Below are 26676 nucleotides of genomic sequence, written 5' to 3' on the forward strand. Positions count from 1 at the left end.
CCTGGGCTTGTCTTCATATCACCAAGGATTCATGACCCCAGGTGTGGAGGGGCCTGTTTGGTTTCTGATGCTGATGTTTCAGAGTGTACCAGGCACAGGATGTTAAGAAAGCAAATTGAGTCTCCAGAGGCAATGGGATTTTATTGGTCGTTTTCTGTTTTCACGAGAAGGCTGAGCCCGGGGGAGGTGGCAGCGCGGTCCTGTCTTCCTGCTCCCCGCACACACCACTTTCTGGTACCATCCATGGCAGCATTGCCTTCTGCCCCTCTCCTGTCCACCTGCCTTCTGGTAGCCTCTCCCTGTCCCCACTGTGCTGTGCCCTTGGCCAGGGCGACTTACCATACCAGGTAAATTTTACTGGGCCTTCTGGGGCCGGGTAGGCACAGCACCGGGGTTTCAGACGGGGTAGGGCAGGAGACGGGAAAGTAGCACAGGGTTGCTGGGGACTCGGGCACAGAGCCCTGGGAAGAGGAAGTGGGACTTGGAAAGCTGGGGAAGGTGACGGGAGGGAGGTAAGGCGAAGGGCCCTGGGCTGCGGAGGAGGCAGGTGGCACGAGTGGCAGAAGGAGGCAGCAGTAATTGGCACTGGGCTGCGAGGTGGGGGAGAAAGCAAAGACGGAGCAGTAAGGGGAGTACTCGACTCGGAACAGGGGGTGGTCGCTGCTGCCACCTGCATAAAAGAGAAAGAGTGGTCAGGATGCAACACTCCCGGTGGGAAAGGACATGAGTGGGCAAGTGCGTACACACACACACACACACACACACACACACACGTCCATACACACACACACACACACACACATATACACACATGCACAAAGCCTGTGAATGAAGCAAATGCAAAAGATGCCCTCCCAAGCTGGGAGTTGGGTCACAGGAGCAGCAGACCAAGCTTCTGCTGACAACTGAGTCATTGAGGAGTTGACCCAGCAGACAGTATCACCGTCACACCCCTTCCCAACCAAGAGCCTCTGGCATCCCTGATGGAGGTTGGGAAGCCCTGCCCGCAAGCGGCCCTGTATGTCAGCGTGCTGTCCCTTTCCTGTATCCCACCATCAGCCTAAGGAGTGGCACCACAGAAACAGATGGGGTCTTGCTTGGGGAAGGCGCCCACTCCCATCCTCCAGCTGCCCCCGTCAGAGGCTGTGCCCTAACCTGGCTGCGCAGAGGAAGCAGGTTAGGGAAAGAGAAAGAAATAGAAATTCTGGTAGGAACGGGGATGGGGCTGGCAGTGGGGGGTGGGAGGTGGGGAAGGAGCCAAGGCGGGGAACAGGTGGACAGGAGAGGTGTCTGGGGAAGTTTGTAGCTTGTTGGTCACTCTCACTCACAGCCGCTTACCTGTCAGGAACCCACTTTCCCCTGTGCAAACTGGACCAGGGGTGTTCTCAGGCCTTACTCCTTCTGGGGATGCCTTTCCACCAGCCATCTAGACATTTATGTGGGAATGTCTGGGACCTATGGGCTCTTGGCTCACCCAAGCTGACAGCATTAAATCCTGGGGTTGATCAAGACGGCCACTAGTGTCCCATGAGCGCTGAGGTCTGAGCAGCCAGGTTCCAGGGAAGTGGGGAACCTCTGTGCTGAGAACCCCCTTCCTGGAGATTCTCCCCACTCAGAGGAGTTTAGGAAATGCTGCAGCTGGAGCAGGTTCGAGCCTTCACGTGCTGGTCCGGAGTGCTGAGCTGACAGCAGCCGCCCTTCCTCGTGGACTGGGTTTGCCGCTTCCGGACTGTTCTCTGCCTGTGTGGCTGTTGCGCCCAGAGACCCCCTGCCCCTCATCACCCCAGCGCTTTCTTTCCCTCTCATGGGAATTTGCTGCATCTGCCACCTAAGGCACTCTGGCCCTTGGAGCCCCGCCAGCAGCAGGTGCCCAGGCCCCCCTGGCATTTCCCGCTGGCTGTGCAGGCTGGCAGCTCAAAGACAGAAACACACAGTAGAAGCTTCTTGTCTCCCGGTCCTGCAGGTCCTTCTCCCTACGTGCAGGTCGCCAAGTCCTCCCCTCTTCTCTCGGAGCCTGCTTCAGGTCAATCCCTGGGCCCACAGCATGTGCAGCCTTCTGCTTGTGTCTGGCAGTACTCTCCCTCCCAGCCGGCCTCTTCTGCATGCCATGGCTGTGGCCGGCCGAAAACATTCCGCTTCCCTGTGTAGACTCTTGGCAACGATGCTCCATCGCCTTCGGCTTAGCGTTAAAGCCTGCTTCCTGCACGACCTCAACTCTGCACTGGTTTCCTAGCCTGTGGCCTCAACCCGGGGGGTCTTTTTAAGATTTATTTATTTTACTTGATATGTAGAGAGTGAAAGAGAGAGAGAGAGAGAGAGAGAGAGAGAAAGATCTTCCATCTGCTGGTTCACTCCCCCAGATGGACATAACAGCCAAAGCTGGACCAGGTTAAAGGCTAGGAGCCAGAAGCTTCCCCCAGGCCTCCCAAGTGGGTACAGGGTCCCAAGGCTTTGGCCCATCCTCCACTGCTTTCCCAGGCCACTATCAAGGAGATGGAGCAGAAGTGGAACAGCTGGGACTGGAACTGGCGTACGTATGGGCAGAGGATTAATCTGAAATGCCGCCGCCGCAGTCCCGTGGAGCTGTGTATTTGTACCAAGCTCTCAGGTGATGCCTCTGCTACCACCAGTCTGGGGACTTGGAAGCTCAGGATCACAGGCTCTCTGTAGCTCCCCGACGTTTGCCTGTCTGTTTCAGTCCTCTGTACGCTCACCACCTCCAGCCAGACACACCCTCCTTGCCCTCCTCACCCCGCTTGTCCCTTCCCCACAAGCTCTTGAACTTACCTTGCTCGGGGCAAGCAGCACCCAGCTTGCCTCCATTGGTGTCCCGCCTGGCCACTGGCCTGCGAACCCCTGGACGGCAGGCCCTGTGCGCTTTATGTCTGTGTCCCTAGTCCCTGGCAGGTAAGGATACAGTCATGTGTTGCTAGAGTGAGTGATGGGTGAGAAAACCAACTGGCCTTGGCATCAGGTAGCCCGGGCTGGGTGTTGAGGGCGGCTGAGTGTGTCTGCGCTATCTATGGATGCTGGAGAAGTGAATGACCTCATTAGAACCCAAGGCAGCTGCAGCCTGTCTGGCATCTCTTTGGTCAAGGAGTTTCTATATAAGAGACACCAACCTTGAAGCCATGGGTGGTGCTGGGAGCAGCCTTTCTCAGCAGAGAGAAGGGATGTGGATCCACCTGCTTCAGAGGCCTGGTCTATACCCAGGCTTTTAAGCCTCCTACCCACCCGCTGAGGACAGGGGGTGGGTCACTCGGTTTTACTAATGAGGAAGCCAAGGTCAGGGCAGGTGCCAGCTCTCGGTTCCAGGGTGGCAGAACTGGGACTCACAGTGAGTCCTGCAGTTCTGGGCCCAGGGATGCCTCCAAGCTCTGGGTCTCAGAGTGTCATACAAGATGGGCCACGAGTTAGAGCTCCGTGTGTTAAAATGGGATTTGGTCGGCTACATGGGCTTTGTCTTTTCTAATTAGGGCAGAGAGTTGGAAACATTTTTTTTTTTAAATAATAGAATTTACTTCCAAGATAAATTATGAAGATTTAGGATTCACTCTCAGATTTCGCTTCTGGGCTGCCTTCCATATAGTTTGCAATCCCAGAGATGCCACAGCTATTTTAGGTTTTCCTCTTTGAAGATCAGAATCCACTGACTTTCTTAGTTTTACAAGCACATGAACTCACGACAAGCCGCGCGAAGGCAGCACAGCTCTTGGGATTTTGACAAACCTGGACGTGGTAAAGACTGGCCTGGGACTCACCAGATAGAGTGAGGATCATTTCAGAACACTTGGCTTCGTCTTAAAGGCCGAGCCTCTGGAAGCGGGCTCCCAGCTCTCCATTCACTTTCCTGGAATGTTACCGAGGGATGCTGCCCAGTTCCAAGTGAGAGTAGGGGCCTTGGATGCCTGCTCATGTTCTGGAAAGGAGAGCCAGCTCCTTCCCGCATGGGGCTTGGCAAGGCCTTGACCATCCCTGTCACCCTGGCCTTGCTGGGCCAGCTGACTGCTCTGCCTCATGGGGTCGTGGAGAATCCTGCCATCAGAAGACACAAACCTGCAAGACTTCCTCTCCCTGCCTTATGCCAGCGTTCAAGGTTGCCTTGGTCCCCCCGGGTCCTGACTCACGGCTGCTTTGGCAGGTAATGGGCATCCCTGCCTTGGTGAGCGCTTTTTGACAATTCCTCTTTTTCCCACATTAGTGTTTGGGTCGGGAAGCTCAGAGGGTAGGCAAAAGAGTCTGGACTGGCACTGGTGTGAGAGATTTTTAAAACAGAAGGCCCGATTTTGGGGAAAAGTTAAAAAAAAAAAAAGACAGGGAGTAGGCGTGGAAGGCCTACCTCAAGACAAACATAGCGAAGGCTTCTGAACTGCTCTGCTTCCCCCACATTGCCCTCCCGTGCCGGACGCCAGCAGCCATGGCTGTGGGCTTACGTCTTTGTCATTGCATTCTCATAGCCGCCCCAGCAGGTGAGACCTGCTTGCGCCCCATTCTACAGGAGAAGGACCTGAGGTACATCTTTGGTCCAGAGGTGAGATGGCAAGTGGGCCGTGCGGCCCGATGCTAACCTGAGCATTTTGACCCAGCAGCCCTTGAATTGCAAAGTCCCATGCAAGGCAGAGAGAAAAGGCAAGGATGTCATGAGCCCGCTAGCACCACATAATCTGTGAACTTGGCTGAAACACGTGAGCTCCTTCTAGCAGTGGGAGGGGCGACGAGGACCAGCAGTCTCCGTGGTGGCAGTTCTGTCTGGAGAGGTGCGGCAGCCGTGTCACGGCACCCGTCCCAGGGGTCCTAGAGGCAGTCCACGTGCACAGGGAAGGATCCTGGCTGGCACGTGGAAGAGCAATTCCACAGATGTGCAGTGAAGCAGGTGACACTGCCCAGCTGCAGCATTTCACTAAAGAAAAACCACATGTGACCCCATGGGGACACAGGCTGGCTTGCTAGGTTCGTCGCCGAGGGCTCAGATGTCCCATGGCCCAGTTTCTCCCAGAACCTCGGGTCTGACACGGGAAGATGTCCTGACTGGCTGGTGGCTTTGGATCAGGCATGTTCTTAAGCACAACGCTTCCCCCAGAAGCGCAGAAAAGTAGAATTAGTTCGGCCTGCCTGGATGACCTGGCGCTATGTCCTCTTGGGCTCCAACAGCAGGGCCTTAACTGAACAGACTGCATCGTCGCCCCCATGGCCTGGAACAGCTTCTGCTCACGTTCTGTCCATGTGTCCGGGTTCTCATGTCACGGTGTTAACGAGGGAGTGCTTGGGGTCAGTTCCCACGTGTGCAGCGTGTGCATCTTGCCTCGCCCACGCTCTTCCCTGAGTCAGCTTCTTCATCAGCCCAGACTGACACGCGACTGCCACCCGTCACCAGGCTGCTCTGTGGGCGAGCCTGGCATGATATGGGGTCTGGGCTGGGGTCAGCATGCAGTGAGAAAGCTGTTGGACGGGAGAGTCCTTTCCTACGAGGAATGTCCCCTGCTGCAGGGGAGCCGCCAGCGGCTCCTTCCTGGCCTCTGGCCCACCCCTCGGTACTTTCGCTTTTCTGAATGATATTCTTCAAGTGTGATGTTCTAAAGTTCCAGTGGGGAACATCTGGTTCCTGGGCCATGCAAGGCTTGGCAAATCATGGCAGCCGCTGGCAAGGTCCAACCCTCAGTACATCTAGAGCAGGCTGACCATGTTGTGTAACCTTGTGAATGATGGCATCGGAGCCAGGGGCCCTTTGCAGACAAAGGCTCCTATCCCTGTTCAAAGAATGGAAAGCGAATGAACACCCCTGATTTTGTCAGTGCTCTCAGTGCCACTTGGAGTTCAGTCAGTCTGACGAGTGTCTGGCATCATTGGACATACTCGGGCGCCGAGGTGGATGGAGGTGGATGGAGGGGCTGCACCCTCCACTAAACGGCTCTCCCCCACACACGGCCAGGCCCCAGGCGTCAGCAAGAAGCCCCAAGATTGTATTAAATACTATGGTGCTGCACTGTTGTAAACTTGAATTCAAAATTAAAAACACCCTCAATTTGACCCATTACAATGTGTATTTGGAATGCGTGCAGAATCATCTTGCCTGCTTCATTCCAACCTCACTCTTTTGGGGTTGGGGTTGTGATGTATCAGGTTAAGCCCCACCTGTAGCACCAGCATCCCTCACGGGGGTGGGTTCAAACCCCGGCTGCTCCACTTCTCATCTAGTTCCTTGCTAATGGCCTGAAGAAAGCAGCAGAGCACGGCTGAAAAGTTTGGGCCCCTGCCACTTCTGTGTGGGAGACCCAAAGGAAACGCCTGGCTTTGGTCTGCTCTAGTTGGGGCCATGGCAGCCTTTTGGGACAGTGAACCAGCAGAAGGAAGCTTTCTCACTTTCTTTGTAACTCAAATAAATAAACAAATCCTTAAAAACAAACAAACAAACAAAAAACCCCTCGTTCCTACTGAAGAATTCTTTAAAAAGAGAAATTAAACATGAGGATTCTTGTCCCTGATTCCGTGAGGAGCAAGATTTGGACCTTTGGCCCTGAAAGGATATCATTTCAGAACCCACTCTGGGTTGGACCATCACCGGCAGTGGCTAATCTGATTCAAAGCTGCCAGTTTCTAAGCATGCATTGAGATCTCACTGGACCAGCAGTGGCATGAGGAGCTATGCCTGGGCAAGGAGGGAGTTTTCATGAATCAGTGCTATTGATGAGTTCTTGCTTTGGATCCTTGCTATTCGAGTGCCAAACGGCAGGCAAAGGTCCTGCCACCCCGATTACCCCAGCGCCTCTCTGATCACCACCCAGCGCCAGGGTGGCGGCTCCCAGAGGAGGTGGAACTGGTCCCACGGGATGCTGGCTCCCATTGGGGCTGAGTCCAAAGGCTGGCTCTGGCCCCTTTCTGTGCCGGATGGGCTGGCTAGCCCCTGCCCCGAGCGGGAAGGCTAGTTTTGCTTCAAAGGCAACCAAAGAGTGAATTATTTACCAAACTGCACAAAAGGAAGGATTTATCAAGCTCCCTTTCTTCCAGGGAGGCCAAACCCAGAACCGGACGACTTTATTACTCTCGCTTGCTGGCTTTCTATAAATTGGGCCATTCAGATGTCTTTGAAAGCGTGTCCTCACGCTTTAGCCCGAGTCATAAAACTTGGTACCTGGAGCCAAACGCCTTCATCCTCCCCTTCCCCTCCAAGAAGGGTGGAGAAGAGGAAAAGGCAGTGATTCTGGGCAGCGCCACGCAAAGCAGGTGACCCACGGGTGGGGACGAGCGGGGAAGTGCAGGAGACAGCTACTCGGCATCACTTGGGTCTCCTTGACCCTGGGTTTTACTCTGAAATTGTCTTTATGGCTTGAACAGGATCCTTCCTCTTGGCACACCCGAGTCAGCCAGTTGGGAAAGGCTGGATTTAACTACCACCACCACCCACCAGTTTGCTTGTTGCGTCACCTCTAACACTGGGGTCTCTCCCAGCCTGGGAGTGCCTCCGGGGGAGCAACCACTCACCTGCAGGAGGTTTGCTGGGGCCTGTTTTCTCTGGCCTCCGTGGGGTCATGGTGCTCTTGTGTTTCTGCTTGACTGACGTCTGGTCGATGGCTGGCAGTTTGGAGTCACACTTAGCCGTAGGTATCTTGGGGGACGACTTCGGTTCTATTAGAGGCTCCTCCTCACCAGAACTCTACCAAAAACCAAAGGAGTCTGAATGTCAGTGGTCAAGTAGGTCACCTCTGCGAGGCAGAGGGAGAAAGAGAGACACAGAGGCAGTGACCCCATCCAGGAAGAATAACCCTGACGCACGTGGCCATCCTGGGTCCCACTCCACCAGGGGAGATACCGAGGGGGCTGGCATATCAGCCAAAGTGGGGCTGGCAGGTGGTGCAGCCGGCATGTGGCCACTTGGGACACCCACAGCCCCATCCTGCAGTGCCTGGTTGAGTCCCAGCTTCTCTACTTCCAATCCGGCTTCCTGACACGCACCCTAGGAGTAACTGGCTCCTTGATGCACCCATGGGAGGCCTTGGCTGAACTCTCTGCTTCTGATTTTATGCTGTCCCAGCCCTGGCTTTTATGGGCGTTTGGAAAGAGAACTATTAGACAGAAGACACCCCCCCACACACACACACTTTTATCTTTCAAGTAAAATGAAAATAAGTCAAAGTTTAAAAGAACAAGAACAGCAAAGTTAATGAGTGCATGGGCATTTTGTAGAACACTGTGAAAAGAATACATTTCTGACCTTTAGATAATTTGATGAGCAATAAATGGCTCATGCTGAAAGATGCATCTGAAAGCAGTAGGGAAAAAAATAATCAGTGCTTTAAAACTTCTTGCTACTTGAGCTACTTTGAAGACAGGTCAGGGGAAACGTTCCTTATGTTGATTGTACACTTGACAGTGAGTGAAAGGGAAATTGAGATGGTTGCGGTAGGGACTGATTCAATCAGGCTCAATATTCTGAATTAGTGGGTGCAACCCCAGCCAGGCTCATCCTCTGGAAACCCCCTGCTTGTCAGTCTCCCGTTGAGAAGTCGGTGTGAATCTGTTCCCCGGCAGATCCCGACTCCTGTGGCGTTACAATATCGCAGCACAGCCTGGCAGACGTGATCAAAACCCATGCAGCCATTTGACGCTTCATCCTTTGCCACACTTGCAGCTACCAAAGAAATGCTGGAGACAATTCCAGGGTAAATGGTGAGGCGAAACAGAATTTTTGTTTTATTTTAGATTTATTTATTTTTATTGAAAAGTCAGATATACAGAGAGGGGGAGAGAGAAAGGAAGACCTTCTGTCTGCTGATTCATTCCCCAAGTGGCCGCAACTGCTAGAGCTGAGCTGATCTGAAGTCGGGAACCAGGAGCTTCTTCTAGGTCTCACACATGGGTGCAGGGTCCTAAAGCTTTGGGCCGTCCTTGACTACTTTCCCAGGCCACAAGCAGGGAGCTGGATGGGAAGTGGAGCTGCTGGGATTAGAACCGGCACCCATATGGGATCCTGGTGTGTGCAAGGCAAGAACTTTAGCTTCTAGGCTACCGTACTGAGCCCGAAACCTGATCTTAATGCCTTATGGTGTTAGGTCCCAGGGATTAGCACCCCTCCCTGCCCCCATGTCACATGGTAGTCCAGGGTCAGAGAGTCCAAGGGCAAGGAGCCTGTCTGTGGACACGGATGCTGAAGGCTTGTGCCCCAACACCTGTCCAGCTGTTGTGGTTGGTGCTGAGCTTGCTCATGCTTTCTGGCTAGAGCCGAGGAACACAGTGGTGTTGTCGTCCGGCTTTAGCCTGCCCTCATGGGAAGAGGCAGGACAACCCCCCCGCCCCCCCCACAGGAGGAATGCCCTCTTCAGCCTTTTCCTTTGGATTCTGCAACCTAATAGCTATGGAGACTTACTTGAAATGTCAGCAAGGGACCCTTAGGCCATCCTTGAACATGAACTAGATTTTCTGTTTTCAGAAAAGGAAATGACAACATGCAGCTTCAGCACAGTGTCACAGGAGGTGGAGAGTGGTGAGCCAGGAGCCAGGACTATGGAGACCATGGTGTCTAACTTAGTCTAACATTAGAACCCAGAGCTGGAACTCACTGGAGGGAGTGGTACCACTGACTGCAAAGAGCCATGTACCAACCACAATAAGTAAAATTGAACTGTAGACCTGTGGGTGACACAGCTTAGAAACCTGCCCCAAGGAGAAGATTTTGCTAACCAGAGCTACAATGACCAAGAGCAAAAGAAGAGACAATGGCAAAATGAATTTTACTGAAGGCTCCCCTGCAAAGGAGCAAAACCCCATGCCAACCTCAGAGTTCACTGAGGAAGACATCAAGAAAATGGGGGATACAGAAATCAAAACACTTATAAAGCTTCTTATCAAGAAGGAGAAGCACGTAAAGCAGGCATTCAAGGAATTTAAGGAACATGTCACACAGGAAATGAATCAAACGAAAGCTGGTACATTAGAAATGAAGAATACAGTGGAGCAAATTAAAAGTACAGTGGAGAGTCTCCAAAATAGAATGAAGGAAGCAGAAGAAAGAATCTCAGAATTAGAAGTTATTTTCTGTCACCAGGGGGAAATAAACAAAAAGCTGGAAGCAGAGCTGGGTCAGGCTGAAAAAAGTATTCAAGAACTGAAAGACACTATTAAAAGGCATAATGTAAGAGTTATGGGAGCCCCAGAAGGTGCAGAAAGAGAAATTTGGATTAAAGGTGTATTTAGTGAAATAATAAGGGAAAATTTCCCTAATCTGGAGAAAGAATTGGGAAGCAACATCAAGGAAGGGCACAGAACTCCCAACAGAGTTGACCAAAAGCAATCTTCACCATGACACATGATAATCAAGCTCTCTTCAATCGAACATAAGGAAAAAATCCTTAAATGTGCATGTGAAAAAAAAAAAAGTTGACATATAGAGGAATGGCAATTAAATTCACAGCTGACCTCTCTCAGGAAATTCTACAGTCAGAAGAGAATGGAACGACATATTGCAGATTTTAAAAACAAAAATGATCAGTCCAGGATGACGTACCCAGCAAAGCTTTCCTTTGTCTCTGAAAATGACATAAAATTCTTCTACAGTAAAGTTACACGAATATGCCTCTTCTAAACCTGCCCTACAAATGATACTTCAAGATGTTCTCTTGACAGAGAAGAGGAATAGCTCCCACCAAAACCAAAGGCACATGAGAAGAACATCCCAGTAAAATAACAGAAGACTAAATCAATTAACTTCATTGCTAAAATGACAAGACCAAATTACCACCCATTCATATTAAACCTGAATGTAAATGATTAAACTCATGAATCAAATGTCATAGATTAGTAGACTGGCTTAAAAAAAGAAAACCCATCTATTTGTTGCCTACAGGAGACAGAGCTCACCAACAAAGATCAGCGGAAACTATATCTCATGAATTTTGATTTTTTTTTTTAGTTTCATCTCTTCAAAACACTTTCTTTCTCATTCAATTCTTTTCTGACTTATATGTCATACAGTAGCATCATTTTTTTTTTCAAGAAGGTTCTTGATTTCCTTTTTCATTTCCTCAATGTCACATTAGTCATTCAGTAGTATGTTATGTAACTTCACGGCATTAAATTTTTTTGCCTTCCTGTTGTTAATTTTGTTTTGCGGCTTTTCATTTAAGGGGATGTGTAGTAATTGTGTAATGGAGACTATTTCTGTATGTGAGGTTTTGCTTGCTGTTTGTCACCCTATATAGGAGAGCTATCAAGTACCCCGTGGCTAGGGACACTCACAAGCAAGGCCACATCCCTACAGTGCAAAGTGCAGCCCAGACTCTCATCTGCTTCCCCTGGCGCAACGTGTTCAGGCCTGTCCTTTAGGATTAGCCATTAATTGAAAGGAATTCCCTGAGTGGAGGGAGTGGTACAGCTTGCCCTGCAAGGTTCTAATCACCAGTCAAGAAATTTGCTTCCCTGCATGATAAGAGCCTGCTGGCCAGTGTTGTCCCAAGGGGCTTGTTCAGGAAAATTCCAAGTCTAGGGCAGAAAGTCACCAGGATCTGCAGACTTCCTAAAGCCCACTCGACCACCATCAAAATTCCCTGAAAGCCACGGCATCCCTGACCAAAGAAAGAACATAAAGCATCACTGACCAACCAGGAACTTGGACATGAGCCCAAAACGCCTTTCTCAGCCCCAATTTCAATCCATCAAAACCTTCATCCCTAACTCCTTGGAGAGCCCAGAAATTAAGTGATAGCTCCTCCCTCTGTGCTTATAAATAAATTCCTAACTTTTTCCACCAGCCCGACATCAGTGATGGGCTTTGTGAGCACTGGGCGGGCGGGTCCACGCTGGAGGTCCTACAGCAACACCCCACCACGGCAGCACCAGTTCAGGGAGAGACTCACAGTGGGGGAAGAGAAGGGACCTCAGGAAACAGAGCAGGTTCATGCTGTGTGCAGAGGGGCTGGCTTAAGAACTGGGCTGGTTCAGGTTAGGACTCTGAGATGGAGACACAGGGCTGAGCTGCGGCATGCATTTCCCCAACAATGCGTTTCCCTGAGAATGTGGGAAGGACTAGCTTTTTCAAAGAAACTGGGACCTGACAACTCTGAGTCTGAAAAGAGAAAGTGACGATGCCTACAGATGATCAGAAGAGCAAGTGACTAAAGCGTCAGCGTCAGCGAGCTGTTTTCCAGCTCCTTGCCTGAGGCTGCCTTTGCAAGACCCAGGAACCAGGCCCTGCACTGGCACCGCCACCTCCGCCCCTCCCCAAGCTGTGCTGCCGACTCCTCTGGGAGGTGTGAGAAACCCACATTTGCCACACATCACACTGGGGGAAAGCCGAGCCAGGCGGATCCCTGACATGGGGTGGCATCGGGACTTGACCTGCTGGGAAGAGAAAGCAACAAGCCAAGGGCAGGGTCTGGACGAGGCTCTGGCACTTGGAATTCAGGCGACACAAGAATGTGATGGAGGCAGTGAACCCTGACAGCCCAGCAGGAGCCACGCGGCAAGGTTGGCTGGGGACAAGCAAGCCTCGCGGGAGTGCTGTGCCCTCGGCATTGCACCTCCATCGTAGACATTGCCTCCTGGACACGGGGGCAGCGGGAGGCACAGCACTTAGGGAAGGACCGTCCCTTTGCATCTTTGCATATTCAGTAGGTCGGATGCTGATTGTTGCCACAGCACAAAGCAGGCGACACTTTCTCTTGTTTTGCTGACACCTTTGAGGGCACCAGAGCTGTCCCCTTGAACATCACTAAGGAGCAGGGCTCGACGGCCTTGTCTGATTTCTGGGGACGCAGGTATCACCCACCTAAGTCAGAGCTGCTGACTCCCATTTGTCTTTCCCCCTGCCACGTGGCTAGGCCAGCAGGGAACAGCACTGAAGCCTTTGTTTGCCATGCTCTCTGTCCCAAGAAGCATTTTGGAGTCAGCCGGTTTGCCAGGTGCGTTGCCAGCCCCCGACTCTGTTTACCGTGGAGTTCCATGGAGAACTCCATGGAGAGGAGTTCCACACTTGCCTGCAGGCTCCAAGTTCTCCTGCTAGCACATGGGAATGGCCCAGGCAGATGCTGTGAATTGAGGGCCACAGTGGCCTTGGCCATCAGGGTCTCCCTAACATGAGATACACTTGGCCCTAACTGGATCCACTCTTGTGGGATGTGGGACCTGCTTCAGAATTATTATCTGCCGCTGAGTGAACCATTGAGATGCAAGCTACTAATGAACTTAGCAGGCAAAGGTAACCCTCCTTAGCTCGCTGTAGCAATCGCCATCCAGTCAGCATGGGTGGGGTTAACCTTGGGTTTGTAATGTTCTCTGGCTGTGCTAGTGGTGGGATTCTGTGGGATGGGCAGTGGGGAAGGAAGCAGGATGTGTGTAGCTAGAAAACATTGGCAACACTGCGATGTGGGCTGAGTGGCGCTTAGGGACTGTCCCCAGGTGGGTAGTTTCCAGGTGTGGTTTGGGCTGTCCCGTGTTTCCCCTTGGCTCTTGATTTGAATCTACATTCTTTCAGCTGGGCGTAGCCTCAGGAGCTCACAGTGTGAAGGCTTGGCCACCTTCAGGCCCTGCAGAGGCCTCCTATTTGGAGTAATCAATAGGTCATAATTAGCAGGCTCATCGTCTGCCCCCCCACCAGGTTTTCAGCTCTCACTCGGCGGCGGCACCATGAGAAATGCACAAACAAGAGTCTTGCAGCGACACCCAGCAGACAAATGCCTTCCTTGCAGAATGCAAAATGACATTGAACCAAGTGACCGGTAAGGTCAGAAACATTCAGAGGACCACAGAAACCCATAAGGAAAGAGGGGAAGTTGAGGGAAGGTGCTGCTGTGCTGGGACCGGAATGACGTGAGTCTAGTTATGGAGGGAGCAAAGCCAGGAGGCAGAGCAGGGGCAGGGAATGGAGGGGTGATGGGGCCAGACTGCAGGAAGCACCACGATGCTGCTACAGGTGTGACAGTCAATGGGTCCGGCTGAAGCTTTCCCAGATGGAAAAGCGCTGAGCGTGGGATGGAAGATGCACTTGCACATTTCTGCCAAAGGCCCGATACAAAGCCAATCCTACAATTTGCCCATGAGATGATCTCTTTGTGGTTTCAAGGGGTTATTTTTGTAATGTGTAATTCTTCTCCTTATTACAAAGGAAACACATGCTCATAATGGAAAAATAAAGACGTGCCTAAAAATCAGAAAATGTAAAACGCTCAAAATCCCATTAACCTTGAAATGAACACTGCCAGCAGGCCGGTCTGTGTTCCTCTAGACCCTTTGCCTGAAGGTGAAGGAAAGGACCAGTTCGTTGCCCAGATCCTTTCGCAGCTGGGAGGGCAGGGACGTAGCTGCGGCCTGGCACAGAATCTGCAGGCTGCCTCCAGTCCAAGTGTGGCATCTGGGTGAGGTCTCCCAGGTGAGGGTGGCCCGTCCAATCTCTGGCCTCACACCTCTGCCTGCTCACGTGTCCAGTTCAGCACACTCGGCCCCAGCCTGAGTCCCTGAAAGTGTGCCGAGAGATGAGCTGTCGTATGCAGCACGGTGTGCCGCTGGCTGGGCCGCCATGTGCGCAAGATCAACTTTTTTTTTTTTTAAAGATTTATTTTTGTTACAAAGTCAGATATACAGAGAGGAGAAGAGACAGAGAGGAAGATCTTCCATCTGATGATTCACTCCCCAAGTGAGCGCAATGGCTGGTGCTTTGCCGATCTGAAGCCAGGAGCCAGGAACTTCCTCTAGGTCTCCCATGCGGGTACAGGGTCCTAAGGCTTTGGGCCGTCCTCGACTGCTTTCCCAGGCCACAAAGCAGGGAGCTGGAGGGGAAGTGGAGCTGCTGGGATTAGAATTGGCACCCATATGGGATCCCGGCATGTTTAAGGCGAGGACTTTAACCGCTAGGCCACTGCGCCAGGCCCGAGACCAACTTCCTTCTTGACTGAGCCCCTGCAGTCCCCCATCCCTCTGTCGCAGCACCTGGTGCGACCCTAAGGAATCCCTGCACGCAGGCGCAGAAGTACAGAGGAGAGCTGCACCACACTGCTCTGCCACTCGCCAACACACTGTCGCCTTACACGGTTTTTAAAACCTGATTTTGAAAATTTCCAGTTCCACAGAGGTAGTGAAAAATAATACAAATGGTAGCCATTTACCCTATCATGGCCAATTCTCTGTCTTTCTCGCTGTGTGGTGTTGTTCTTTTAAACAATTTCGAAGTGACCAGTCTTGATGATCTTCTATTCCTAAATACTTCAATGTGCATTGCCTATCAAAACATCCTCTTGTAAAACCATGATGCTATTCTTCTCTTACCTAAGATGACTCAACAGCTCGATGATGCTACCCAAAGCACCGTGGTCCTCACGCGTCTGTTCAGCTACTTGCATTCACTGAAGGTGCCTCTTTAGATTTTTAATCTAGAACAGGTCTCTGTCCATTTCTGCTTAACTTTTTAAAAAACAAAATGGTTTGGAAAGATCCTGCAGCTGTTACATAAAACATCTATGTTTTGGTTTTGAATTTTTTTTTCTCATAATTTCAGGTACAACTGTTTTATGCCTCCATGTCCGCTCAGCAGGTGCATGGTCCAGCTGTCCCCTGCTGGTGGGGCTGTGCTTTGCTGTCCAGGGCAAGGAGGTTCCCACGGGGACTTTTAGATATAAAAGTCCTTCTTCCGCTGCCTCGGTGGTGGATGACGCCTTGACACAGGCTCGACAGCCTCTTCCAAAAGAACACCTTCCCCTGGTGACGTTTGTAGCCTTCAACACGCTTCACTCAATACTCCATTTTTTTTTTCAACTATTGCCTTCTCTACAGGAGTGCCTTCCTCCCGCCTCCTTGTCTTCTTCTTCTTTATTTATTTATCATCTCTGTGAACGCAAGGACATGTTTTATTGCATGACTTCATCGAGTTTTGGATGCTCAGCTTGTCCCAAACTTGGCGAGTGGGCGTCCGCTCACGCTGACTTCTGACTAAGTCTTTAGGTGCTTATTTGCTTGCTGACAAATGAAATATCATTACTTCACTTTGTACGTTACCTGCCTTCAGCCTGGAACCAGCTATTTGTACTAACAAACTCTTGTTCCTTGCAATTCAGAATGCTATTTTGGAGCCATTGCCTGTGTGCAAGGGGTCCTCGTTGCTACTTGAGTGGACTGGCGCTCAGCCTTTTCAATGGAATGCATCAGAAAGGTATTATTTTAAAAATCATGAGCTCAACAACAGTTTTGATTAAAAGTTACTACTACGGACTTTTCTTATTCCTTTGTATTTTATTTCTTCTAGCACTTAAAATGTTTACTTTGTAATTATGTTAATATATTATTTTGTTTTACCCTGCAATACACATGAAATATTTTCAAATTATAGCATAAATATTAAAAATAAACTTACCAGCTATTATATTTTTGAAGCTCTCTTTGTCTTTATAATGTATTCCTTATGGTGTGAGTATCATAATGACTTTTGTTGGTCATATTGTTGCTAAGAGTGCTATGATTTAATATCCTTGTATCTTTGTGTGTACCTGTAATTATTTTTTAAGTTCTCCAAAGACAGAATTTACACGGACTAAAGCATATTGAAAAATTTAAATGTTTTGTTTTAATATAGGGAAATGTCAGTTTTTCTCTAACTTTTCCAACAATTATCTTTCTTTTTCCAACAATTATCTAAAAGGCTTTGTCATTTTGAGAGATTAAATTGCATGTAATTCCAATTTAATGGACACATGTGTTGATTTCTTCCTCTCATTTATGTAGAATGTTCTACGTCTTTCTAGAAGGGGTCTTAGATGCCTCAGAAAGTTGGCACAGCACTTAAGGAACTACTGACAAAGCCCACGTCCCGTGTTAGAGTGCCTGCGTTCGATTTCCTGACTCTGCTTCCAACTTCAGCTGCCTGCAAATGCAGACCCGAGGGGGAGAAGGGTCCTTGCAGCCCACTTGGGGGACAAGTTCCCAGAGCTCAAGTTCAGCCTGGCCCAGCCATAGCTGTTTGTTAGGGTAATTTAGGAAGTGAATCAGCAGATGGGGTGAGTTGGGGGGAGGGGGATTCTATCTGGTCTATGAGTCTCTCAAGCTAAACAAACAAACAAATAAAATAAGAAAGTGGACTCCAAGAAAGCAATCTTCATTGGAGTGTGCAGCCCTTGTTTTGGCCTAGTGGTTAGGACATCAGTTGGGAAGCCAGTATCACATACTGAGTGCCAGGGTTTGGTGCCTGATTCTGTTTCTGGCTACAGCTCTCTGAGAGGCAGTGGTGACATCTCAAGTAACCAATTACCGTCAATCACACCTGTGCGAGACCTGAAACCCTGTCCCAGCTTCAGCTCGGCTCTGGGGCAGAGTCAAGCATCTGTAGAGTGAGTCAATGGGTGAGACCTTGTTCTCCCTCCCTCCCTCTTTCTTTCTCTGCTTCTCAAATGAATCAATTGCTTAATTAAACAGCATTTGTTCCAATGAGGGTCTTTAAAATGTATCTTTTATTTAGTTATTTGAAAGGCAGAGTTAGAGAAAGAAAGATACAGAGAATCTTCCATTCACTGGTTCGTTCACTCCGTGAATGGCCGCAACGTCGGGGGCTGGGCCAGGCCAAAGTCAGGTGCCCTGAGCTTCCTGCAGGTTTCCCATGTGAGTGAGGGGGGCCCAAGCACTTGCGCCTTCTTTTGCTGCTTTCCAAGATGCTTTAGCAGGAACCTAGGTTGGAAGTGGAGCAGCCAGGTTTTGAACTGGCGCCCACTGGTGCTGGGATTGTCAGCACACAGGTGGCGGCTTGACCTGCTAAATGTCACAAGGCCAGCCCCTGTGTCTTGAAGGACTGAAGCTAGACAAGACAAAAATCTCTGGCAAAAAACCACTGAGAACAGTGGTTACAGGGCCCAACACAATGGCTCAGTGGCTAAACCCTCACCTTGAGAGCACCGGGATCCTACATGGGCACTGGTTCATGTCCCAGCTGCTCCACTTCCCACCTAGCTCCCTGCTTGTGGCCTGGGAAAGCAGTAAAAAAAAACAGCCCAAAGCCTTGGGACCTGCACCCATGTGCGAGACCCGGAAAAAGCTCCTGACTTTGGATCAACTCAGCTCTGGCCATTGCAGCCACTTGGGGGAGTGAATCAATGGATGGAAGATCTTTTTCTCTTATCTTCTTTTTTGTGTAAATCTGCCTTTCTAATAAAAATAAATAAATAAATCTTAAAAAAAAAATACAGTGGTTCCCTCAGAGAGTCAGAGAAGGGCAGAGGCCAGAGGCCAGGAAAGCCTGGCAAAGAGCATGCAGAATGGAAACTCGGCCTGTGTGTGCAGGGTTGGGTTACATGGGTGTAGGCCATTGTGAAAATTCATAGACTTGTGCAATTCACTACAAGCAATTATTTTTATCTCTAAAACGAACACTGGAAAACACCCAGAAATGAACAATCAAAACTATGGAAATCATGAACAAATAATCAACTCTACTTGGTATAAGCTGAAGGATTTAGGCATGCAGTCCCAATGCCTGCAACTGATTTTGAAATTCACACTGACATACAGGCTTGAGCAACCAACGGGTGGATCAAAAGATCAGCTATAGGCAAACCAAACATGGCAAAATGTCGCTGATGGCAGAAAAGAGCTGGTAGACACAGGGGCATCTGTTTGGAGACTTTCATACTAAATGTGTGTGTTTGGGAGAGAAGGGGTGATGGAGCGGAAGTAGGCATTCAGACATTGTAGCTGTGGGACAAACTCAGTCCTCTGTTGGAACACTGCTTAGTTTTCTCTTGTCTGGCCAACAGTAAACATTTATTTCATTAGATGAAAAGTGTTCCCTTTGGAGTATTACCTAGCAACAGCAATTGATCAATGATCAATAGGACAAAGACCTATTGATGTAAGATAGATTTTGAGAGACAGGTCTTATCCCACACCAGGGGTAAGGCTTTACCGACAAGGAGGCGTCTTGGGTTAGAGGAAGCTGCTATATGCACTGGGGGGTAAGGGAGTGTGGGTAAAACAAGAGCCTGCGAGAGTCAGGTCACTGACTAGGGCTGAGGTAGACCACTGGGGTTCCTGACCTGGTGGAGAGACTGGCCGTTGGGGGGGGGGGGTTCTCTCTGAGGAGGGCGCCTAGGCTGGGATTGGAGGTGTGGTGTGGAGGGGGAGAGGAATGCAGGAAGAGGCTCCCATGCGTGCCCAGGCTCTGATGCCAACACACCCTGGCACAGCAGCACTCCCAAGGCCCCTGTGGAAGCAGCCTGGAGGGGAAGAAGGCATGGACCCCGCAGCTCCCGCTGCTTGGCGGATGAAATTTGCTTCTTGTGGGCCTGGCGTGATAGCGTAGTGGTTAAAGTTCTTGCCTTGAATGCTGGCACAACCCTTATGGTTGCCTAGCAGCCCTGCTTGCCATCCAGCTCCCTGTCTGTGGCCTGGGGAAGCAGTAGAGGACGGCCTAAAGCCTTGAGTTCCTGCACCTGCGTGGGAGACCTAGAGGAAGCTTCTGGCTCCTGGCTTCAGATTGGTTCAGCTCCAGCCATTGCAGCTGCTTAAGGAGTGAATCATCGGATGGAAGATCTTCTTCTCTGTCTCTCCTCCTCTTTGTATATCTGACTTTGTAATAAAAATAAATAAATCTTAAAAAAAAAAAAAAGAAATTTGCTTTTTGTTCCGAAACGGCCACAGAACACCATGGAAGGGGTTGGCCTCAGCAGGGTGATAAAGAGAGAGCTGGCTCCATTTATCAACATCATCCTACCCACGCTAAGAAAGATCAGACTGGGGCAGGAGCGGAAAGACTGATCGGGAGCCCATGGTAATTCGGCGAGGTGGTGGCAGAGAAGTCACTGCATTTGGGTTAAAAAGAGACGCAGTAGATGATACGGACAGGACTTGTCAATGAGCTGTGTACGGGCAGAGTGTGGAAGGAAAATGTCAGAGGCTGGTGCCATGGCATAGCAGGCTAAGCCTCGGTTTGCAGCACCGGCATTCCATATAGGTGCCAGTTCAAGTCCCAGCAGCTACTTCTGATCCAGCTCTCTGCTGGGAAAACAACAGAATATGGTGCAGGTGCTTGGGCCCCCAGCGGTTGACTTAGATGCTCCTGGCTTTGAACCAATCCAGCCCTGCCCACTGCAGACATCTGGGGAGTGAACCATGGATGGAAGAGCTCGCTCTCTCTCTCTCTCTCTCCCCCCTCCCTCCCTCCTTCTCTCTGTAATTTTGTATTTCAAATAAAAAGAGAAAAAAGAATGCAACAGATTATAAGGATGCTGTGCAGCGGAAGGATGAAGGGCCGAGCTGGGGCTGTGAGCACTGTGTCTCTTGGTCTCTGAGCTGTGCTTTAAGACATCTGAGTAGCGACAGAGAATAAACAACTAGTTGGATACTCAGATCTGTAGATGAAAAGTGAGATTTGGATTGGAAATGTCGATTTAAGAATCACGGGCTGCTCACAGCTTTACTTTAGCAGCTAACAAGCCTATGAGGTCACTTAAGGAGGATGTATGCCCTGGGGTTCCTGGGGGTAGGCCATGAACTTGGAAGGGGAAAACGTCACATCTTTTTTTTTTTTTTTCATGAAGTTCTACCCAAAATCTAAGCATACTTTTCATCTTGGACTGCGGACAGCAAACCATGCTAGTATTTACAGACCTGTGATTTTCGTCACCAACAGAAGTCGCGGATATTTTTACATCTCACTGGACTCGGTTCAGCTGCCTCCAAGTACCATTTACACCCATTCCTTGCTTTTAACGTGTTAATAAAGAAGCACACATGTAATTGACTCACAAATTTCTAAAAATATTCCAGGGTGACTATTCTAAGAAAAAGTGGTTTCCTTTGAAATCCTGTGTTATTTTATACATTTGAAATTTTATTCTTAAAAAAAAAAAAGGATCTAGAGAAGGTACCATGTGGCCAAAGAGGTCTGTACCCCAACGTGAGGTAAGAAGGTATACAGTAACAGGAATGAAGACACAGGATGTTTCTGATTTGGAATCTAGGTAGAAAAGGATGAGGAGTGAGAAAAAGAAGATGAAGTCTTCAGGATCGGGACTTTGGCCTAAGGATTATCATGCTGTCCAGCCACGTGGGCGCGCCTGACTCGACACTGGCTCCGGTTCCTGACTGCAGCTTCCTGCCGGTGTGGGTCCTGGGAGGCTGCAGGGACGGCCCAGTGCCTGGTTCCTGCCACCTGCGTGGGGGACTTGGCCACATTCTCAGTGCCTGGATCTCGGCCCTAGTTAGAGACCATTTTGGATGGCTGAGGAGTGACCCAGATGATGCGTTTTCTTGTCTCCTCCTAGCTCCCTTTCTCTATCAGCCTGCCTCTCAAATAAATAATAAATAAATAATGTTTTAAGAATTCTGAAAGGAGGAGATAGAAACCAGTTGCAGCATCGGAGGCAGAGAACATGACACGCCGGGGAAATGTGGAGGTATCAGAAGCAATGCTGATACCTAGCGGGTAGAAAGGGCTGCATGGAACCCCCTGCGTTCAGACGCATGGACGTTCCCCAACTGCTGCCTTGTGGATCGGCAGGTGCGCGAGCCAGACTGGAGTGGGCTAGGCAGGGAGGGGAGGTGGGGAGGTGGAGTTGGGGTGTGCAAACAACTCTTCCGGGGACTCGCTGAAGGGGACGGACTGGGATGGGGACATGGGGAAAAGAAGGGCTGTGTCTCTCTTCTTTGCGGTGCTAGGAGCCTGTCCTAGCACGGGGTGCCAAGAGGACAACCCAGGCCTGGTGGTGTGAGGCAGTGGGGGACGGAAGGGGGCAGAGAGGAAGTCGAAGAAGCTTTTGTTTGAGGACCGCGACAGTGGGACTACAGGAGAAGAAGGACTGAAGATGTGGAAAAGCAAGAGCTGATTGGAGCAGTTGTGTCACACGGTGGAATTTCAGGAGCTCAGTGGCTGTGGGGACACAGTGGCGCCATCTTTCAAAGTTGGATAATTTCTCTCCGGAGGTAACTAGTGACCTGGGTGTGGACCCAGGGGACAACAGACGGGTGGCAATTTACCAAACCACGGCGAACAAAGAACTGCAGGAGGGGGGGAATAGCTGAGAAGGTCAAGCACACATCTAAGTCATCTAGGCTGCTCATCAGTGACGCGTCAGCACAGAAGGGCAGGCACAGGGCCAAGTGAGGAATCTACAGAGGGGAGACTCCCAGAGGGGAGTGGTCACAGGATAAGGACTGAGTCTGAGATGGAGCCCTCTTGGGTGCCATCGCAGTCCTGAGCCTCTGAGGGCAATGGATGAGGGCATTCGGTGGCACAGCAGGAGCTGAGCAGCCAGGGTGTGGCTAAGGTTGTCAAGGATGGCAACTGAGTTTAGGACCTGGCGTGGATGGGAAGCCAGACACCTGCCAGAAGGGCTCCCCTAAAAGTGGAATGGCAGCAGGAGACCAGGAAAGACAAGGAGGGTGCAAGGCATCACAGGGCTTGAGGACCGTGGCTTTCCAGACAGTCTGAGGAGCTGGAAGGACCTGGGCCTGAGGCAGGGGCCCTGGACTGCGCTCCCTGGAGGACAGGCTGGCAGAAACATCTTAAGGGCAGAGCCAGGCTCCCATAGACAAGGAGGGGGAGGTGGGTCTCCTGGCCTGCACGCAGAGCAGACACTGGCACGATGCAGAGGAGCCGGTCCGTCCCTCGCTGTGGCCCCCTCCTTCCCAGCAATGTCCTCATTCCTCCCACTCCCCATGAGCGCAGGATCCCACTTGTCATCTGCACTCTCTAGGAGGTTCCCCTTGTCTTTAAAAAGAATTTTCATCTTTCAAATTTGAAATGCAGAGAGAAAAAAGAGAGAAGTTCTTATAGAGAGGAACTTTCTCTATATTGGTTCATTCCCTTGGGTGCCTGCAGCAGTCAGGGTTGGACCAAACCCAAGCCAGGTCTCCCACTTGGGTAGCCGGGACCCAAGGGTGCCATCCTTTGCTGCCTCCTAGGTTGAGAATCGACAGGGAGCTGGATCAGGAGCAGAGGAACCAGACCTCAAACCAGGCACTGCACCGTGGTGTGCAGGTGTCCCAGGCGGTGACCCTCTCTGTCAACGTCACACTATGTGCCCCTCCCCTTCGCTTGTCTTTTTATCATCCATTTCCTCATCGGATCCTGCCTGGATTGGCAGACCTGTTCATTAGTTTACCAACATACACAGACTGCCCAGGGGGCAGGGCAGGACTTATTTGTGACTATATCCCCATGGCTCCCTACCATAGCATCTTGTGCAAAGAAAAAAAATGGTTTATAAGGTTTTGTTTCTACTGTACTTTCCTTTTAAAATTTAACCTTGTATTGTGATTTCTTAATGAAATAGAAGCAACACAGCTTCAGGGTGGTGTGCTGGCTGTTGGAAAAGACTGCAACCAGGCACCTAAATATTATCTCGCCATCGGCAATATTTGAAATTTGGTAGCTGAATTTTAATTCTTTTTTTTTTTAACAAGTTTTGGCTTTAGACATTAACGGGACTATTTTTTTTTTTTTTTTGCAAGCAGGTGATTTTAATACAGTGTAGTCAAGGGATGTCCACAGCATTAAATGGAAAGGAAAAAGGGAATTGTATTATAATTTCCTCTTGGGCCACTTTTTGATTACATCCAATCAGCACCAGGAGCTTTTGGGGTCGGGAGCCGCCCATCCTCAGCCCAGCAGTTTCACTGAGCTGGTATTTGTACGAGCCTGGCCACGTGGCAGAAGTACGCTGGGGCAAGAGGAGGCTGCCTGGCTTACCTCCTGGGAAAGGCCCGGGAACTTTCTGGGAAGCAGTGGCAATTGAAGCTGACAGCGACCCCACTTTAATGCCATGTCCTATTTTCAAGTTACCTGCTGGAACTCAGCACAGAAACGCAGGAGAAAGGACGCACTGTTGGCCTGGCCCGAGAGGTGGCCACGGCTGGCCTGCTCCAGGAATGCTGGCAGGGACCCCTGTGCCCTGGTCTGCCCACTGGAGGGCCCGCGCACCTGCGTTACAATGAAGCATCTTCCGATTATCAAAGGGGCCTCCTATTCGGGGTGCTGGGCTGGCTGGCACGTCCGCCCACTGTGGCGGAACGACCTCGGTCGCACCGGAGGAGTTGACACTGGACTTGGGCTGTTCTGAGCCTTGTCCACCCACAGAGGGCTGCAGTCCCACCCTTCTTCCGTTTCTGGCTGGCTGGCTGACTGGTCACCACCAGTTTGGGGGTTCACAATATTCAGGACATCACAGATAGCTTCATGCAACTCCTCTTCTCAACCATTTCACAGAACCTGCTCCACCAGAGGCAACCCTGTCTTCTCATCTCCCCAGACCTGCAGTGTGGCCGTGAGGTCATGGCTTTCCATAGCTGCACACTGTCTAGAGCCACTCTAGTCATCTGTCAGCCATTGATTGAACAAGCTGTGAGCACCTGTCATATGCAGGCCCTTGGAAACATGACCACCAACACCACCACCTGCTCTTCCCCGCCTGCGGAGGGAGGGAGGGATGGGAGAAAGAGAGGCAGACCAGAAGTGGCCCCAGTGGTGAACGTGAGCCCAGAAGAGGTTCTGGGCATGCAGAGGAAGGACCTGGCTCCCAGGAGAGGCTGGTCAGCCATGCTTAGCTTGAGGCATCCTGACCCCAAAGCCAGTGAGAACTACCAAGGCATTTGCAAGGGTGCGGGGGGAGGGGGGCATGGCCCAGCTGGCATCTAGGATCGCTCTTCAATTAGCAGTTTAGAAGGCTGCGTGAGATTAACAGCTACTACAAGATCTCAGACTGTCAGGGCCCTCAGAGAGGGTGCTGGGGGACAGTAGTTGAGAGAGCGAAAGTAGTTGAGGCAGCTGAGCCCCAGGATCTTGAATCTGACACGCTGTCGGAATAGACCGCGACAAGCAGAGCCGGGACGGAAATGGAGAGAACAGTTCCGGGGAGTTCCCGGGAAATGGAGAGAACAGTTCCGGGGAGTTGCCACAGAGCCACGCTTACCCACGTGATGTCCACCGCGGCCCGGACGCCAGGCGCACACAGGTGCACCTCGGGGGATGGAATCTGTGTGGAGGCAGGAGGGTGGCGATGACGACAGACACTTAGCCAGGTGCTGCGGGCGGGCGGCTCGCTGCCTTCCCCCGGGGGGGGGGGGGTCCGTTGGCAGCAGGTGCGTTGGTGTGTATGCGCATGTGAGACGTGCCGCACCTCGCCCAGGCCCCGGGCAGGAAGGCCCCACCCCCACGGGGAGCCAACAACGGGCTGGCAGAAGTCAGAGGATTGCTGGTGGCAAGTCCTGAACCCTGAGCCGGGGCCTTCATGGCATTGCTCAGGGTGTCAGCTGGGCTAAAGCTGAGGGGACACTGATGAATGGATGGACAGCAGGTCCCCAAGAGCCGCTTGAAAGAGGAGAGGCCCACGTTCCACAGATGGGAGGGGATGAATACTTGCATAATGAAAGGAGCCATGCAGAGCCACCCAGGTGGGAAAGCAACACAGGACGGATGGCTCAGCTGAGTCACGGGACAGCGGCTGCTGGCAAACAGCCACCTTGGGTTGAGCCCCGGGTCATAGTTGGTGCCCAGTCCATGTCTGGGAAGCCAAATCCCTTCAGATGCAGGGGGGCCGGCCTCTGTCAGTATTTGCACTTGACCATGATCATGAGCAGTGGTGGCCCTCAGAACATTTGGCTGTGATGGGAACGCTCTCTTATCTGATGACCCAGGATGGCAGTCATTGACCCCAGGCAGCTGCTACTTTGGGCACGTGAAATGTGGCTAGTGCCACAAAGGAATCAGATTTTCAAACTAACTTTAATTCACATGAAGGTCAAGTTCAGCAGCCAAGTGTGGCGGGGAGTAGGGGGACACTCTGCCTTCAGGAGCCACGGCAGGTGACTTGAGGAGCTTCCATGTGTTTGCTGTACTCCCCCAAAGTCAGTGTGGATTCTCAGGACGATTGATGCTGTGATGCTGGGCCAGAGCTGGGCTCCCGAAGCTCCCCTTACTGGCTGGAGGTTCTGGTGACACCATTGTGAGCCCGGCCTGGGGCTCGGCCATGGCCTTCTTGGTTGTCAGGTGAACTGCCCACGCCTCCTTCTGTCAGGTTTATGACAGCCCAGGTGAGCCACAACCCAAACATGTAGCCTCCCAGTCACTGATGGGAAATGACAATTGTCCCATCGCTGTTAGCAGAACCGCCACAGTTCCGGGAGAGTTGAGAGCCGTTTGGCCCCTTCTCTCTCCACAAGGGAACACAACGTGCTGACACCCCTTCCGGCCAGGATCCCACACACAGCTGAAGCCAGGGGCTGGGCACCTGGTTCCATGGAATCTTGTTGCCCCACATGACTGCAGCCAGCTTAAAAAAGTTTGTTGTGGGCCCAGTGTGATGGCTCAATGGCTAAATCCACCTCTTGCAAGCACTGGGATATCATACGGATGCTAGTTCATGTCCTGGCTGCCCCACTTCCCTTCTAGCTCCCTACTTGTGGCCTGGGAAAGCAGCAGAGAATCACCCAAAACCTTGGGACCCTGTGCCTGTGTGGGAGTCCTGGAAGAAGCTCCTGGCTCCTGGCTTCGGATCAGCTCAGCTCTGGCCATTGCAGCTACTAGGGATGTGAAGCAGCAGATAGAAGATTTTTCTCTTTTCTCCATGAGACTGATCTGTCTTTCCAATAAAAATTTTGAAAATAAATCTTAATTTTTTTTTTTGTCATCTTCTCTGGGGGAACGCAGGGTTCCTCTGTCCCTTCTATGGAACGTGTGAGAGGACAGACCATCCTGGTGCCCTGCGTACTCAATGGGCT

General features: G+C 51.1%; 1 protein-coding gene across 2 annotated transcripts in view; it reads right to left on the bottom strand.

Moving 5' to 3' along the window:
* Positions 1 to 26676, bottom strand: part of MARCHF10 (membrane associated ring-CH-type finger 10) — a 74309-nt gene that overhangs the window by 33300 nt on the left and 14333 nt on the right. Inside the window, exons 3-4 of one of the 2 annotated variants that reach the window (XM_040989388.1) lie at positions 7480 to 7651; positions 336 to 670 (exon numbers count right to left, since the gene is read on the bottom strand). In XM_040989388.1, coding sequence (XP_040845322.1) covers positions 336 to 670; positions 7480 to 7651 — 507 coding nt within the window. Of the gene's footprint in view, positions 1 to 335; positions 671 to 7479; positions 7652 to 26676 lie in introns of those variants that run through there. The other variant, XM_040989386.1, reaches the window with a different exon arrangement.

The sequence above is a fragment of the Ochotona curzoniae genome, unplaced genomic scaffold, assembly GCF_017591425.1.
Source record: "Ochotona curzoniae isolate NIBS_2020 unplaced genomic scaffold, NIBS_Ocur_1.0 contig_523, whole genome shotgun sequence".
NCBI lineage: Eukaryota > Metazoa > Chordata > Mammalia > Lagomorpha > Ochotonidae > Ochotona > Ochotona curzoniae.